General features: G+C 41.9%; 1 protein-coding gene across 1 annotated transcript in view; it reads right to left on the bottom strand.

The window, feature by feature from the left end:
* Positions 1 to 16,519, bottom strand: part of glra1 (glycine receptor, alpha 1) — a 125,308-nt gene that overhangs the window by 88,248 nt on the left and 20,541 nt on the right. Inside the window, exon 2 of the mRNA XM_080901733.1 lies at positions 10,196 to 10,320. Within this exon, the coding sequence (XP_080757859.1) occupies positions 10,196 to 10,320 (125 nt within the window). The remainder of the gene's footprint in view (positions 1 to 10,195; positions 10,321 to 16,519) is intronic.

Below are 16,519 nucleotides of genomic sequence, written 5' to 3'. Positions count from 1 at the left end.
TTTTAAATATACTGAAATGCAGTTTTCTTAGTTATTTCTAGACATTTTCTGATAAAACCTCCAGCAAAACATCTCCACAGTTTAACCAAAAAGCATTTCCCTCATGTTCCTAATGGTGTCAACATCTGGAAAATGCCTCGTCGTTGCATTAAAGACAAATGATCACAAACGTTGGTGAGGGAAGAGCAGAAGTAGAAAGTAGAAAAAAGGGAAAAAGAAACAGGAAAAGGGAAAGTACCTTTCTTGTGAGTAGCTTCATTTTTGGAGCCTTTGGGGTCTAATAAAAAAAAGATGAGAATTAAACACAGCATATACTAACAACACGTTACCAACTACACGTTGTTTGTCCTCGTTAAGGAAAACAACCGCGTTGTCTATCAAGGAGCGAACAAGACAGCAAGGCTCGATTATCTATGGTGTCGCAACACTCTGCCAACACTCGGCCGGGGTGAGTGTGTGGCAGCGGGGGAGACTTGGGGAGGGGCGGGAGGAGGGGGGCAACATACTGTGAAGGCAATAGCAGGAAGGAGGGATGCATGAGACTGTAGAGAAACAATCTACTGCCATACTGCAGCGGGCAGGACAGGAGAGGCGATGCGCTGAGATGAAGAGGAGGAGAGTTGCAATGCAGTTCTGTCAAGAGGAGCTGAAGTAAAACTAGCAAAATGCACTACAGGAGATGCAAGAGGCCAGAGAGAAAGAGGAGGAAGAGGAGGAGGGCGGGGAGGTGCAAAGACTACATGTCAAACTGGCTTCATTTAGATTTTTCCCTTATCTTGACGGTTTTGACCTCTGTAATTTTGGGCAACAGGTAGACGGTGACTTACACATTTCACAACAACTCGAATGAAACAAAGCAGCCGATTCTCCGTCCCCATCGATATTTCGACTGGCAACAGAAATGGCACTAACCCTAAAGGAATGGATAAATGATCACCAATCTTAGATGTAATTCCAATTCTTCCTATTAATATGAAGTCATTTGGCTGAAATGGAGCCCATCTGGATGACAAAAGGTCCTACTTCAACCCCCCAAGAAAGTAACAGCCTCTCACAAACGGGCCACATTATATCGTAGCTGAGAAAGAGAACTTTTAGTCTGCACAAGGCTGATTGATAGTGGAAAAATGCCAACCCGCTAATGTCAAGGAATCAGAAGTTAAAGCCGAACGATTCATTGCTCCGAGATCTTTCCCCCATTCGCCCTTGGAAAGATAAAGACTTAGCCCGATGTGCCACTGAACGTCAGTGGCTCATCGGATTGGTCTAAAAAAGTTTAAGAAAGGAAACAAAGTAGAGATTTTCTTCATCAGCACATGCTCACAGCTGCCGGCTAAACTGTGATTTAACACCAAGCCGTCTAATTTTCTGCAAATCAAAGACTTCCAAATCAGACATAACGTCAGAGTCGACCTTCAGGTATTAAACGGTTCTCATGCACTCAACAGCAAACACATTTCATTTCAAGCTATTAAAATTTTCTCTTCCAGTTACTCAGAATTATGAACAGAGGCCAACAATGCGTCCTATCGATACACGCCGAGGAGACTGTCTTCCTTTCGTAACTCATGTTTGTTGATTGATGTCCTATTTTGTCTTCGAACTGCACTGAACTGAGAAAACCGGGCACATCCTGCTTTGCTGTACTTGACAACTGCCAATGTGAAGGATGGGAACTACACCCAGTAGAAGTCTGCAAGCGATATTGTAATCTGTCACTGTCAGCCTGAAAAAAAAGGGAAACGGCTTCTAAGATAGATGGAAAGTATTCGTCGTGACCATGAACTGTTGTAGACAGGTGACTTAAACTCTATAATCTGCCCGAATCCACCAAAGGCAATTTTTCCTCCCTCCTCTGTGCACGACAGTCTCTCCGTGTCAGGACTAAGCCTGGGCTTAGCCTCGCGGCCAGGCGGCCCGTCGAACATCACCTGATCCTGGCATTAATACCACAGCAGCTTTGGTTTTTTGGACTTTTGCTTTGCCAGCAGAGGGGATCTCGTAACGCAAGCTAATTACTAGCACTGTGCACAATCAATTCTCCTGGCTTTGCAGCAAAGGTACAGAAATGAAACCAGAGGAAAAGAAAAAAGCTCGCCTCTGCGTTCGAAGCAAAGATGCTTTGCCAGACAAATACAGGGTTTTCCCCGAATGCTTTTCTCTCTACTTATACCCCAGGGTCCCTCCATCAGCCGAATGTTGGACGCATCTGCCACGTAAAGCCCGAGAACAGCAGCCCGTGGCCTGATTGTGTGGGGGAAGTGAACAATTACACGCCAACCTCTCCATCAGGCTATTTAAATGGATTTGGTGGGCTTAAACCTTTTTTCCTCTGGCTAGTAATTAGAGGTGCGACGGCGCAGGAGGACCGAATGGCCCTTTATAAGGCAGTATTCCCCTCCTTATAAACTTATTAGCCACGGACCGGTGGACTGCAGAGGGAGGAAGACAGAGTAATGTACCCATCGACTCCTTTTACACATCTCAGAGTGGCTGTGTGCAGCCTAAAGCTAAAGAAGGTTTTTGCTATCTGAGGATCAAAAGGAAACAATAATAATGTGAGCTATTTAAAGCAAACAGAAGAGGAGAGGAATTCATTCATTTCGACAACATGGCTCATTTGACAGTGCTCTAATTGCCAGCTTGATCATTTCCTGTTCGGCTCACGATAATGAACAGATTTAAACTTTTGACTGCAGAAATTAATCCGACCACTCTCATTCGCCTCTTTCCTCCACCTCTTAGACTCCTCTCGTCCGTTTTGGTGCCCTCACCATCCTATTCAATATTCCTCTCTTTGCTGCCCTTGCCGTTCTGCCTCCTCCTGCTAGACGCTCAACTGTGATCAATATTTTTGTCATAACTCTGGGGAGAGTCACCTCTGTGACGACATTAAAGTTCCTCTCTCCTTGTAATATATCCCTCATCCAAATTTCCTGGCTTGGAAAGGAGAGGGCCGTTACCTTGAATACTAAGAGAGCCACAAGACCTTCCTCTGGGCGAGAATGCCCACTCACCCGAGCAGATTTCAGCGCTTGCATCCTTGTAGAGTTGAGAAAAAAAGAGGAGGGTGTAGATATTGTAGTTTGCATCCCAGAGCTGCTTATTCAAGACTGCTGCAAGTGTAATACATAACTGAGGAACACTGGGTCCACTGGGAACTGTGTTAGCATCAGAGTTCCAGCTCTAAGCGAGCACAAATCTGTTCTGTGTGCAGTGCGACACCCTGCATTTCACTTCTGCCACCTGCACTTCTTCCTAATCTCCCATCGTGGGCAAATCCCTCCAACTTGTGTCTTTCACTTTGTCTTTCTCTCCCCCCACTTGCTCTCCCATCCATTCCCCCCCCACCCCCCACCCGCAGCCATTCCTCCATCCTACGCTCATTACCTTATGCCCATTAATCCCATTAAGTAGCCATTAAACAAGTGCTGATAACACCAAATGAACGTCAAGCTCCGACAGCTAATAACTAAAGTCCCGCCTCGGCACGTTCAACTCCAGCAAGGAGAGAAGGAGGAGGAGGGAGTCGCACAACACAAGAGAAGCAAAGAGTTGTGTAGCTTTGTGCAGCAACAGCTCCTCCAGCTGTGCAAGGACAAAGTGAGGAGGAGAAGGAAAAGAATCTCTCGTCCCCTGTGCATATTTACTCAGGTCCACCGAAGCAAAGTGACGCAGTGATGATTTTTCAGTGAGAGGTCTTTGATATCAGGAGGAGGGAGCTTTGCCAAACAAAATAAAAGGACTGTTTCAAGGAGCAAACACGAGCTATGAAGCAACAACGGGGCCGCTCAAGAGTGCAGAAGATGAAAACCTGCTGAAGCACAGATTTTAAAGCTGGTGACACACTCAGTGTCTTCTCAGGCAAAAAGCCCTGCCTTGCAAACACGGGGGAGTCGGAGGGTGGGGAGTTTGGTTCGCCAGTGGCCTGTTCAAGTCGAGCCTGAAACCAGGAGCTTGGTCCGAGTCATTGGCCTTGCTGCTGCTCGGCTTGAGTGATGAGGAAGGACAAGGTTATGGCGGAGAGGGAGAGGAGAGTCACAGTTGTAGTCGGCACCATTCATCAAGCGTGCACGAAGACACACACTTGGACACAAGAAGAATTACACAAACCCTCCTCTCCCTCATTGGTTCCCTCGCTAACCCCCCATCTCTCCCTCTCATACACACTCCTTTATCTCCACAGCGCTGTGTGGCCATTCATTACCGGAGTAGTGCATCAGAAGGACTCGGTGCTGCTGTCTGAGGAAGTAAAAAAACCTCCTGCATGACCTCACCTGCTACCTGCTCACCTGACCAAATGTTTCAAGAGACAGATGCTAAAATAAAGGAGGGCTAAACAGATAAATAGGGGACAATTTCTTTAATAATGAACTTGTCTTTCAACCACCGATAAGGAAAATGGATATGCAGGAAGAGATGAGGAAAATAAAAGGAAGAGGGAAGAAAAATGAAGATTAAAATATAAGAGAATAAAATAAAAGATCTGATCACTATGCAGAAATAAATAAGACCAAATGATGTGTGATGAGCAAGGAAACTAATAAGGAAGCAAAAATTAAGAACGCAGCTATAAGCAGCAGACAGAAATAACGAAAAGGCAAAGACAGATGTGAGGTTTGGATGAAACACTGTAAAAACTGAGAAAGCAGGAAAAGAGAAATGAACGTAGGATGAAGTCATGGATTATAAACAGCTCGTCCTGAATGTGTCACGAGTGCTTGCTCTCCTCTCTCCAGCAGACGAACTAAACTAAATCATACACTGGACCCCTGCACCGGATCACTGGGATTTCTTCTCGTGCTGCCATAGTCATAGCCTGGGGCAGATCTCATCACTTCCCCATCCTGTCCCCTCCCGCCCTCCATCTACTGTGGCAAAATTAGCAGGGCTGGTGCTAATTGGATGAGCATGTATGATGTGTAGGAGGGAAAAAGAGGAGCACGGGGAGCTCACAAACAAAAAAACAAGAAAGAAACTATTTATGACATGCAGCAGTGGTGAATGAAGAAGAAACACCCAGTGCATAATGGGAATTCCCCAGCAGCCTACGCCTTTTGCAGCATAACTAAGGGAGGATTGAGGGTCACCTGATCCAGCCCTAACTATGTGCATTAGCAAAAAAGAAGGTTTGAAGCCTAATCTTTAAAGTAGAGATAGTGTCTGTCTCCTGAATCCAAACTGGAAGCTGGTTCCTGGGGCCTGAAAACTGAAGGCTCTCCCTCCCGTTCTACTTTTAAATACTCTAGAGACAACAAGTAAGCCTGAAGTGTGAGAGTGAAGTGCACTGATGGGGTGATAGTGTACTAGGAGGGGATATGATGCTTTCAGGACTTTGCACGTGAGAAGGAATTTAAATGTATTTCTGGAAACAACCAAGATCAGCAAGGTCAACGAAGGGAAGATAAATCTCTCTTTTTTTAATCCCTGTAAATACTAAGAAATTACAGTAGTCCAGCCTGGAAGTAATAAATGCATGAACTAGTTTTTCAGCGTCACTCTGAGACAGGATGTTTCTCATTTTAGAGATATTGCACAAATGGAAGAAACCAGTCCTACATATTTGTTTAATATGTGCACTGAAGGACATATCCTGGGGTTCCTCACAGTGTTACTGGAGACTAAGGTAACGCCATCCAGAGTACAATACACTCAGTTTGTTGTGAATTTAGATTTACATTTGCTATGTTCCCCATCATAAAATAGATATCAGTTTGCTGTAGACAGAATATCTCAAACAGCACGTGGGAGGCGTTCCATCCAGTAAAATAACGGTGGTACACAACAAGAAACAAAAAGATATTTGAAAAGCAGGTCAATATTAAAAAAAGACACCAAAATGGATTCATATAAATAATACAACAGTGAAGCTAAATCTAATGTGTTTCCACTCCAAGTGCTTCACACTACAAGGCTCATCCATCCATCCTGCACCACACAAATCCTTCTCACTCTCGCTCTGATGGATGCTTCAGGGCCAGTTTGGGGTTCACTGTGTTGACCGCCTGATGTCACCTGGATGGTCCCGGGGTTTGAACCACTGACCTTTCAAATGGTGGCCACCCCACTCTGCTTCCTGAGCCATAGTTGCCCCAGGCACTGACCCGACTTCCTCGGGCAGCTTGTTTCGTAGCTGTGCGGCTCTGCATGTGTTCACTTCTGCTGGTTTTAGTTAAAAAAAACAACAACTTTGTTCTAGTCTAAATTGGAAATTGTGCAAAAGACAAAATGAAACTGTGTGACGCGCCCAGTGTGTTCTCAGGGTAATACACAGTTATCAGGGTGTCTTCACCGTGTTGGAGAATGTGCACAGGTGACGGTGACGTTTCCACTACAGCAGCTGACAAGCATGCTAGTTGAAGGATCCCTTCCTTAAAAAGCTTCTAAGGAAACACGTTCGAGCGATCCGTGTGCTGAATGCCACATCATTACAGACACGTCACTTATTAAAGTGTTCCCACTTAGCATGTTATGGTGATGATTATTTTTATTATAATACCCCCATGCTATTCTAGTTCTTCCTTTTTTTGCTCCCTGCCTGACTCCCCTACTGTGCAAGTACATTTTTTTTGTTGTTGTTTCTTTCCCCCCCGAGTTTACGAGGCCGCCGAGCTGTCAAGCTGTTTATTTCATGGGTGTGATTAATGCAGGGGTGTAGTCGGCTGGTAGGGGACGCACACAAACACACACACTTACACACAAAAGACTGCATGAATGAGCAAGTCGGAGAGATCACGCTGTGTTACTCTGTCGACCTGACAACCATGACAGAATCTGGAAGTTCATGTCGGGCTGTCTGCTAACGATGGCCCCTGACACAATTAGCTGAGCACATTATATAAAAGATGGGCTCCTCCTCCTCGTCCATACGTATCTTCATTACAGATCTGCGTTCGTTACAAATTTACCCCAAAACAGAAAGTATCTGACATCTGAGCTCATTTAAATAAACGTGTCTGTGTTACAGGGGACATTGGGACTCTTATTATTCTGTGCGTGTGCGGCACAGCGCCGGAGAGTAATTTCATCTGCATTAAAAAATTTTATTACATCGCATTAGAAGAAGGAAAAAAAGATTAAAGCTATAAATTCAAATAACTGCCACACATGCCTGTTTAAATCCTGATTTGTAAAGGTCAGTGCAGTGCTAGCTTCAGTAAATCGCGCGGGAGTGTTGCTGAGCAGAGCTGAGGAGAAATCAAATTAAAAAAACAGAAATGATCTCCAAAATCGGCTCGCGACAAACACCTGAGCAAACCCTCGGCAGGTCGGCCATTCTGTAGCCAAGGCAGGTTTAATAATGCGCACTTAGTCACAGCGAAAACCCTCCGCTCCTCTCAACCCTGTCCTGCGTGAACCGAGATATCCTGCTCACCATATAATGGGTTGTACCATTATGGGCTCAGCAAAGAAAAAACAGAAGAAGAGAGAAGCTCCATGGCAGCATTCAGAAACAAAGCTGTGATTCACTTGTGCACATTCTGTGTACCTGTGTGCTCAGTGTACAAAATATTAGCAACACCTTTAAATTTCACCTGTTTTTGATTTAGAGACGACGGGCAGATGCAGAGCAGCAGACAAATAGCATCGCATGCTGACCTGACGCAGGCAGCGTTAGGTAATGTACGTCATCCCTCCAGGTTTGATCACCGCCAGAGATCCCAGAAAACATCTGGGTGAGAAGTGAACGGCAGAAATCTTTTCAGGTTATTGAAAAGACGAAGGCGAACCTTCTTTCTACCCCAGCAGGTAACATGCCACTTACTATATTACACACACACACACAAGCAGAGTGCTTAACAAATATATTAGACCACCAACAAATTAGTGGTTTATGCCACGGCTGACCTGAATGGACCAGGCAGGTTCTGTGTGTCGCAGCGTTTTTGTGTTTCTGTCTAGAATGAATTCGGATAAAGTCTCACGTTAAAAAACACATTTTCAAGGTCAGCTTCATGATTTATTGGTGGGAAACTAACAAAAAGTCCAATAACTTAAAATATTCTCATCTTAACATCTAAAGGTTTAAGACGTCACGTCACATTTGACCTCTGACCTCTCCTTCAAGGTCAACAAACTGATGTGAAGGTCAAAGTTATAATAATGATTTATGGAGATATTTAAAACTATGTTTCTTACTCCCATCTTTTCAATGTCGATCTTGTTTGTGTTGGAAACGTTTGTTTTATTAGGTATTTTTTATGTATATTTTTCATCTAACAGGTCATAACCACAATTCCTATACTAGGACGATGCTTTATCTTATTAATATATTTTTATTATAAACCAAAATACACTTGGTGTTTATTACAAAACATTTAAAATATGAATAAATCATGAAATAAATACTACACATGTACTATATTCATATAAATAAAAAAATATACAAATATTTTAGTAGGGTACATTAAAATGTGTTTCAGTGGGTTTATTAAAGTATGTTTAAAAAGAAGAAAGAAAAAAATGAGAGCCGCCTCAGAGGGGAAGCTCTCTGAGAGCTTCCTGTTTTTTAATGTTTCTCGTTAATCCAGCAGAATGCTCTTTAATTAAAAATATAATCATGTAATATCTTATCCATGAATTTTAAAGTTTACAGTTTTATGAAAAAGCAGTGAAGCACATTATTATTTTGCATCGATGAACAGTAAAAATGAGTTTTAGTTATTTTTATTTTACATTTCTAAAATATTTGACAGATGGTCTCATACATTTGTGAAGCTCTGTATACACACACACACACACACACACACACACACACACACACACACACACACACACACACACACACTGATCTGATCACAACCATTTTACATGAAACAGATCAGATCAAATTGAGCCAAGTGTAACGGCCATTTAGATATTTATAATTATTAATTAATGGTTTGGCAAATCTTGATAATAACCTGAAAAGGTTCACTTTTCACTAAAACTTGGACAGCGCCTAAAACGTGCGGTGATTGGGTGATGGGTTCCCGTGTGCTTTTGAGGTTCATGTTAAACCTCCTGCAGACCAAACTGCTGCCAGGTAAGACTCAAACTCCTTACACATCCCACTGATCTGCTTCTGATCAGACTTGGAGGGGAACTGAGCGTACCTCTCACTAACATTTGAACCAATCTTCATCCTTTAAGTGACGACAGTAGGACAAGATTTACTGTCTGGACTGCAAGGTGCCAAGGATAGCAATGCTTTGGCAGCCGTATATAAAAAAAACAAGTAAGGCACATGTTGTAACAGGTGATTAAAGGTTAATACTTAAGGAAGACGTGTTGATAAAAGCTGGAATATCACCGGGGTACCAATATTTTGTACACATGACCCAACAAACCTAACGGAAGACATTAGAAATTTCTCACATCCACTTTATAAAATCTCAGTTCTGGCAGTTTTAAACATGCAGCAAGGCTTAAATGTCAGAAAAGCACGAGGGGAAATCAGTTTGTCTGTCTGTTCAGATGCTTAAAGATGCTGTAAATGTATTTTTAACCCATTGCATTAGTCATAGACTTTGGTGGATACGGAGGGCTGCCCCAGTTCTCTCATGTCCAGTCTGTGTTCCTAATGCAAGAAGTTTAAAGCAGAAACCTCTGACATGTGTCTTTATGGGGGCTTCCATTCAGGGAGGTCACTTAAAACTATATCGTCATCATCATCATCATGAAATCATGGTCAGCAGCACACTCATGGGAGAGAGGCACATTACCTTGACCACCAAAACAAGCACTCAGGATACTGTGTGGATACCAAGGAATGTAGCCAACTAGCTTAGTCCTTACTGGGGATTTTGTCATCTTACCATATGATTGTGGGTAAAAGTGCAAGGCTGGACTTGTGTTAGGGGAAAAAAAGGTGGGGGGAGGGAGTTTGGGGTCTGACACCTAAACTGAGCCGTGGGAAGAATTACCTTTGTTCCACACTGCAAAGGGCAAATACAGAGATCGACAAATTGAGAACAGACAAAAACATTGAAGTGATTAAATATACAGCAACAAAGTTTCAGCAACATCGATGTCTAAACATGTTATTTTCCTTTTTTCAGTTAAGCTAATAAATACAAACCTTATCTTTGGTGACATTCTTGGCTAAACAGGCATTTAGAGAAGGTAATAAAATGCAGACACAGCGCAGGTCTTTTCAGGGTACGTTTGGCTACATTCCTGTTTTATCCGACTGAGTCTTGGTGGCAACGCCTACCTTTAAAATTTGGTCGGATTCTGGCATCGTACCCCGAAACCTTGCCCATGAGCTTGTCCAGAAATTCGGACGGTGGCATCGGGGAGGCAGCTTTCCTCGCTGCAGCTTCTTTGGATGCTGCCAAGCTAGAAGAGAGAAAGGTAGACATGGTCAGCAAGAGAGGAATGGTGGATCCCAACAGATTTATGCAGCCTGGCAGTGTTACAAACAAACAATTACGTTTCATGTAAATGATCCAAAAAAGACCTGATTAACCCCAAAGATTACATAAACCCCGCCATTCAAACCTTTTACTGGCAGACATGTCTGTGAAGGTTCTTAGTCATCCAGGTCATCGTAGTCTAAGGAGCTTGGAAAGTAAGGCATCTGGACTTCTTTAAGTTGCTTGAAGACATTTCATCTGAGAAGCTCCTTCAGTTCCAAGAGCAAATGGTGGAGAGTCCCAGATTTTAAGCCCTATGGGAATGTCCCCCCCAAGAGGGTCATGGATTGATCCTCTACCTCTACATGAGCCAAGGTGTGAAAACGGGTGTAGGTCACAATCAACCAAGTTACGGGTGAATCCATAGTGAAGCCTAGTCCCACCCTATCATGTAATTTACAGAGGTCAAATGCCCCAGGGTGTGAGTGGGCATTAAGGCATCTGGGAAGAGATCTCAAAACTGGATTATAAATGGCAGAAAGTCAGTGTCATAAGCCCTCTGTTCAATGATGGTCATTCACAGTGGAGATAAATGGCTTCTTTCACTCCTCTTTCAAACCATCTGTCTTCTCCGTCCAAAATGCTTAAAATCTGGGATTCTCCACCAGTTGCTCTAACAACTGAAGAAGCTTCTCAGATGAAATGTCTTCAAGAAATTTACAGTAGTCCGGACGCTTTTCTTTCCAAGCTCAATAGACTTTAAGTGAACCTCATTTCCTCATTTCAATGACCACATCACCATAAAAGAATTACAGAGCTAAAATCACAGGTTGGTGCACTTTCACCCAAACATGATGTTTCTCAAACACAGATGAAAAGCAGCCATCACGGGTCATGAACACAGGCTGTCATGTGTTACAAGGAAATCTGACGAAAGAACCAGAGCATGGCTGAAGTGTACGAAAAGCCACAGCGTACGTACTCACATGTAAGTCTGAGCTGTTGATGGCCTGAGAGCACATCTTTTACTCTAGTTTAAACAAATTTGGTAACAAAACACGTTCATTTGTGATTCTAATCTATAAAAACAATGTACCCGTGTGAGAAAAAGCTGACAGGCAGATTCTTTGTTGTTGTTGTTCATTTTAACAAAGAGGTAGTTCACACTAATAAATGATTAAATCAAATATCTTAAAAATCACCTTTGGTCCTCTGGAGGTTATCCCTGCTGGCATAAAGCAGCTCCCGTCCACACCACAGATTCAAATCAAATTAAATTTATCCTCATTTGATTTCATTTCGTTTTATCTATTTTAATTAAAAACTGACTAATTAAAACTTTACAGTCTGTGACTTTAACGCCTGGCTACAAGAAACATGCTTATTCTTTTCATGAAGTTGTTACTCAAATGCTGTGATTCACTTAACCAGCTCCCATTGATTTTGCAGTTCAGTTCTTTACCTTATTAAGCTCATCATGCTCATTAGATGCTCTCTGCATAATGCCAAATCCCCAGCACAGCCTTGAGCCCACAGACATACAACGAGTCCAGAGCAAACAGTCAATAACGCTGAACACACAGACGATGATGGACTGCGCTAAAAACCAAAGCGAACAGCTACGGCACATCAAAGAAAGACAAACAGGCACCAAGCGGCTCTCCTGTTGCCATGAGGATCACTGTGGTGACCCAGCTGAAAATATTGGTCTTGACAGATATAGTAAATGTCAGTGCAGCTTGGGACATAAACGCTCCTGCATTTATTGAAATGAAGATGAGCTGTGTTCGTTACCTACAAATGTGGCAAAAAGTCCAAGTCATTAAACTTCCCACTGCGAGGCCTGAAAATATACTCAGCATTTTACTGCAGGGGAGCATTCCTAACTCAGAGCTTAAAGCTAAACAACAAGGGGCCTATTACGCTTTCTGTTATTTTCTGTCATATTAGTTCTCTCATAATGGTAGTGAGGAAATTTCTAATGATGAGGTCAGCATCTGTACAAGTTCAGTTCAATTCAATTTTATCTATATAGCATCAAATAAAAAAACAAAAAAACAGTTGCCTCAGGCACTGGTACAAAAAGCTGCAGGCTGCAGTAAAATCTCTTCATATGATTATCAGACACAAAGTTCTGTGAACACACTGCTGTTCAAACCTCTGTTTGCAAGAGGAGGCCAATCAGAGGAAAGCTGGATTTAAAGGGAGGCAGAGGATGAACTGAGAGGCACAGACCATCGTGAGTCAGTCTGCAAAATCTCACTTCAATTTATATGGCATCAAACCAACAGAACAGTTGTCTCAGGGTAATTTATAGTGTAAGGTAATGAGCTTCTCACCTGGAAAAAAAAATCTGTATTTAGAATAGGACTATCTGAAACTCGTACATGTAAAAAAATCACAATTACATCCTAATAGATTCCAAAAATCTATTAGGATGAGGAAAAATCTGTTTCCCACTGTTGAAGCCTTCCCAAACATCCTTACTTTATAAAACAACATATCTCCAAAACTTTGGATATTTCAGATCTGAGCACCAAATGCAAGCTTCTGCAGCTGTTCCAGCTGTCGTGACTCCGAGCTGATTATTAGTTATTGATGTGGCTTTTAGTTCCTGTGCCACAGCCTGTTTGAACCCTGTGGTAATGCACGCCTCTGGATTTGGAATTAAATGCTTGGCTGCTTCAGTTGGATAGAAAGCGAACTGACAGTGACTCTGAACTGACCCGTGGCCCGACAGTGGAGGTGCATTAGTGGCCACTTGTAGTACAGTTTGTATTTCATTGCATCATTTCCTGCTGGGTCCAGAGACAGCACGGACAGCAGTGCGATCCGAGCTATAAATACGCTGCTGAGCTGACCCACTTCATCTGACCGCAGCTCCACGATGAGCTTTGTTATCCAGGAAGACATGAGAAGAACTCTGAAAACCTTTCACCGTGCCAGCTTTGTCCTAATGAGTCGATGAATTAATCAGCAATGAGGACTGAATGAGGACTGGGTAACTATTAGTTTCTGTTCTTCATTCTCATTCATATTTTTTGGATTTTTTTAAGTGTAATTAGTTTAATTAAATTCTACAAATACACTTTCTTCCATGTCAGTGTCCCTAAGAAAGTAGATAAAAGCATGTAAGCATTTTTCTAGCACCTGTCATGACAGTAAAGGGGTTAACTACTGAACGTCATAATCAGAATACTTTATTAATCCCAGAGGAAATTATGTGGTCACCCATATGGAAAAGATATACATAAATCTTATAAAGTTTGTATCAGTCTTGTGTGAAACTTGTATGAAAAGCATATAAGAGTGAAAACAGATATAAGATCCCTTGAAAAATTATATAATGAAACTTGTATGTTTTGGATACTTACTAAAACAATGTATGAAAGTAATGAGAAAGTGGCCACTTTCATGAGTAAATCATGTAAGCCTTATATGATTTACTCATGAAAGTGGCCACTTTCATGAGTAATCACATACAAGTTTTTACTATTTCTTTTCCATATGGGCACTGTTGCTCCATGACAAAAAAAGCAAACAAGTTAAAGTACTACAGTTAAAGTAAATAGCTTGAATATAAAAATATCCCTGATATAATACACAAAAGAAATATAAACTATGAAGTCGAAATTAAGGTGACAACAGTAAAGGATGTGCAGAATGTCATGGTCCTGGGTCTTTTGACCCAGCGTTTTAAGTTTGAGTTTATTTTGTTCATTAGGTTATCTAAGTTCATTTGGTTATTAGACTCCTTGTGTTTTCTTCCCCTGTATTTAAGCTTCCCCTCACCCTTCGTGTTTCATGCTGCATGTCTTATGTTATCAAGTTTGTATTATCATGCCTAAGTGTTTCTAGTTCTTATTATTTCCCCCTCGTGTTTCCAACCATGTTAAATCTCCCCTGCTCTTCATGCGTTTCATGTCTGTGTCTTACGTTGTCAAGTTCTGGTTGTCGTGTCTAAGTCTGCATGTTTCCTGTTTTATTTTGAAAAGGGGTCTTGTGTTCTGTGCTCATGCGGTTAGTTTTACTCTTGCCTGTGCATCATTATGTCTATCCTAGTCAGCTGTTTCCTCATGTGTCTCCACTTCCCCTAATCACCTGCTGTGTATTTAAGTCCTCTATTTTCAGTGTGTGATTGTCAGGTCGTCTGTTGTCCATGCCATGCCATGCCATGCCATGCCATGCCATGCCATGCCATGCCATGCCATGCCATGCCATGCCATGCCATGCTTCCAAGTTTCTTGTCTAGGTTTTTCTTATTGTTTGTTTAGATTCCCCAGTTTAGGTTTGTGTTAATTTTGCTTCAGTTTGCCTTGCCCTTTGTTTGTACCCTTTCTACCAGCCATATTAAACGGCTCACCTTTTGTTAACATTCAAGTTTTGTTCCCTGTTCCTTGGAGTCTGCATTTTGGGTCCTTTTTTCAATTCATACAGTCTGCCCTCGCCAGACTGTGACAGAACGACCTGACAATCACACACTGAAAATAGAGGACTTAAATACACAGCAGGTGATTAGGGGAAGTGGAGACACATGAGGAAACAGCTGACTAGGATAGACATAATGATGCACAGGCAAGAGTAAAACTAACCGCATGAGCACAGAACACAAGACCCCTTTTCAAAATAAAACAGGAAACATGCAGACTTAGACACGACAACCAGAACTTGACAACGTAAGACACAGACATGAAACGCATGAAGAGCAGGGGAGATTTAACATGGTTGGAAACACGAGGGGGAAATAATAAGAACTAGAAACACTTAGGCATGATAATACAAACTTGATAACATAAGACATGCAGCATGAAACACGAAGGGTGAGGGGAAGCTTAAATACAGGGGAAGAAAACACAAGGAGTCTAATAACCAAATGAATAACCTAATGAACAAAATAAACTCAAACTTAAAACGCTGGGTCAAAAGACCCAGGACCATGACACAGAACCGCGGGGCTTTGTGCTTTCAAACTAAAATCTACGCCATAACTGCAAGCCCCTCTGAAACCATACCCCGCAACCTGATGTGCATCTCACTGGAAATGTGACTGCACGTCTGTTCAGCACCGTTGATTCGTCCTGTGCATTTCTACCTTTTCCCTGCAGTTTTTAAGTTTATCAGTAAGAGAATAGCCATCATCATTTCAACAGAAGGAACAATAATCATAGCATCAATGTAAGGACTGAAACATGTCAGAAAGTTCCTGTAGGGAGATTGCTGAAACTATCAGAGTGTACAAAGAAGTGGAAAAACGTGAGGGACAAAGATGTCCGACCCCCGGAAAGAATGCCCAGAACAAAGAGCAAGTGCCCAGGAGGGAAAAGGTCCCCGCATCTAAGGCGCTTCTATCTAGACTAAACAACGATGTCGTAGTTACATCATAGCTCTACAAAGACTCACCGCAGAGCTCTGAGTCACGCCTTAGTTAGGTTTTATTAAATAGTTCCTCTTATAATCTTTACTTGTTAATTTATGTATTCTCTCTCTTTCTATCAGTACATCAACTCATTCTTTGTTTTTATTTTTATAGACTAACTGGATTGTTTTGCTTCTCTTTGGTCCTGTGTGTATCTCTGTCATTTTAATCTTATTATTTTCTTCATTTGGTCTTTTTGCTTAAAATGTTCTTAATTTTCACTCAAAGTGTAGAAAAGTGTCCTTCAGCTTCATTTAATCCATCATATCAGAGCAACGTGTGCACATAAACCTGGTTTTAAGGCCAGGTTCAGCAGCGGTCCATGACTCGCTCTAATGATCATATTATTGCTACAAAAAAAAAAAAAAGATTCCTGATTTTTAATGAATAAATAAATAAACACTCAGACAGTTTAACTGTTACTATATAAATAGTTAAAAACGGTGAATACGGTTCATGCTGTTGCACGGGGAGCATATTTATACGTCACTGTGGTTCCTGAGCTTGCGTCAGACTACAATCATCTCACTTCTCTCTAAACACAAATAAAATAAATAATAATAATAAAATACATTTTTAACCTACTCAGGGACTGTGGATGAACATTAGCTAGTAGCTAAATCTGGTGCAATGTTTCATCTTTGTTTTTGTACCCGGTCCCTGAAAAATAAATGTTAATGACTTTTAAATTTTATTTTTATTTCAAGTATCCGATCAAGCTGACCGAACTCCTCTTTGAACGTCTGAACCTAAACACAGGTCATAA

Source organism: Rhamphochromis sp. 'chilingali', assembly GCF_963969265.1.
Source record: "Rhamphochromis sp. 'chilingali' genome assembly, chromosome: 13".
In the NCBI taxonomy this organism is placed as follows: domain Eukaryota; kingdom Metazoa; phylum Chordata; class Actinopteri; order Cichliformes; family Cichlidae; genus Rhamphochromis; species Rhamphochromis sp. 'chilingali'.
This window is presented reverse-complemented; position numbering and strand designations above follow the sequence as displayed.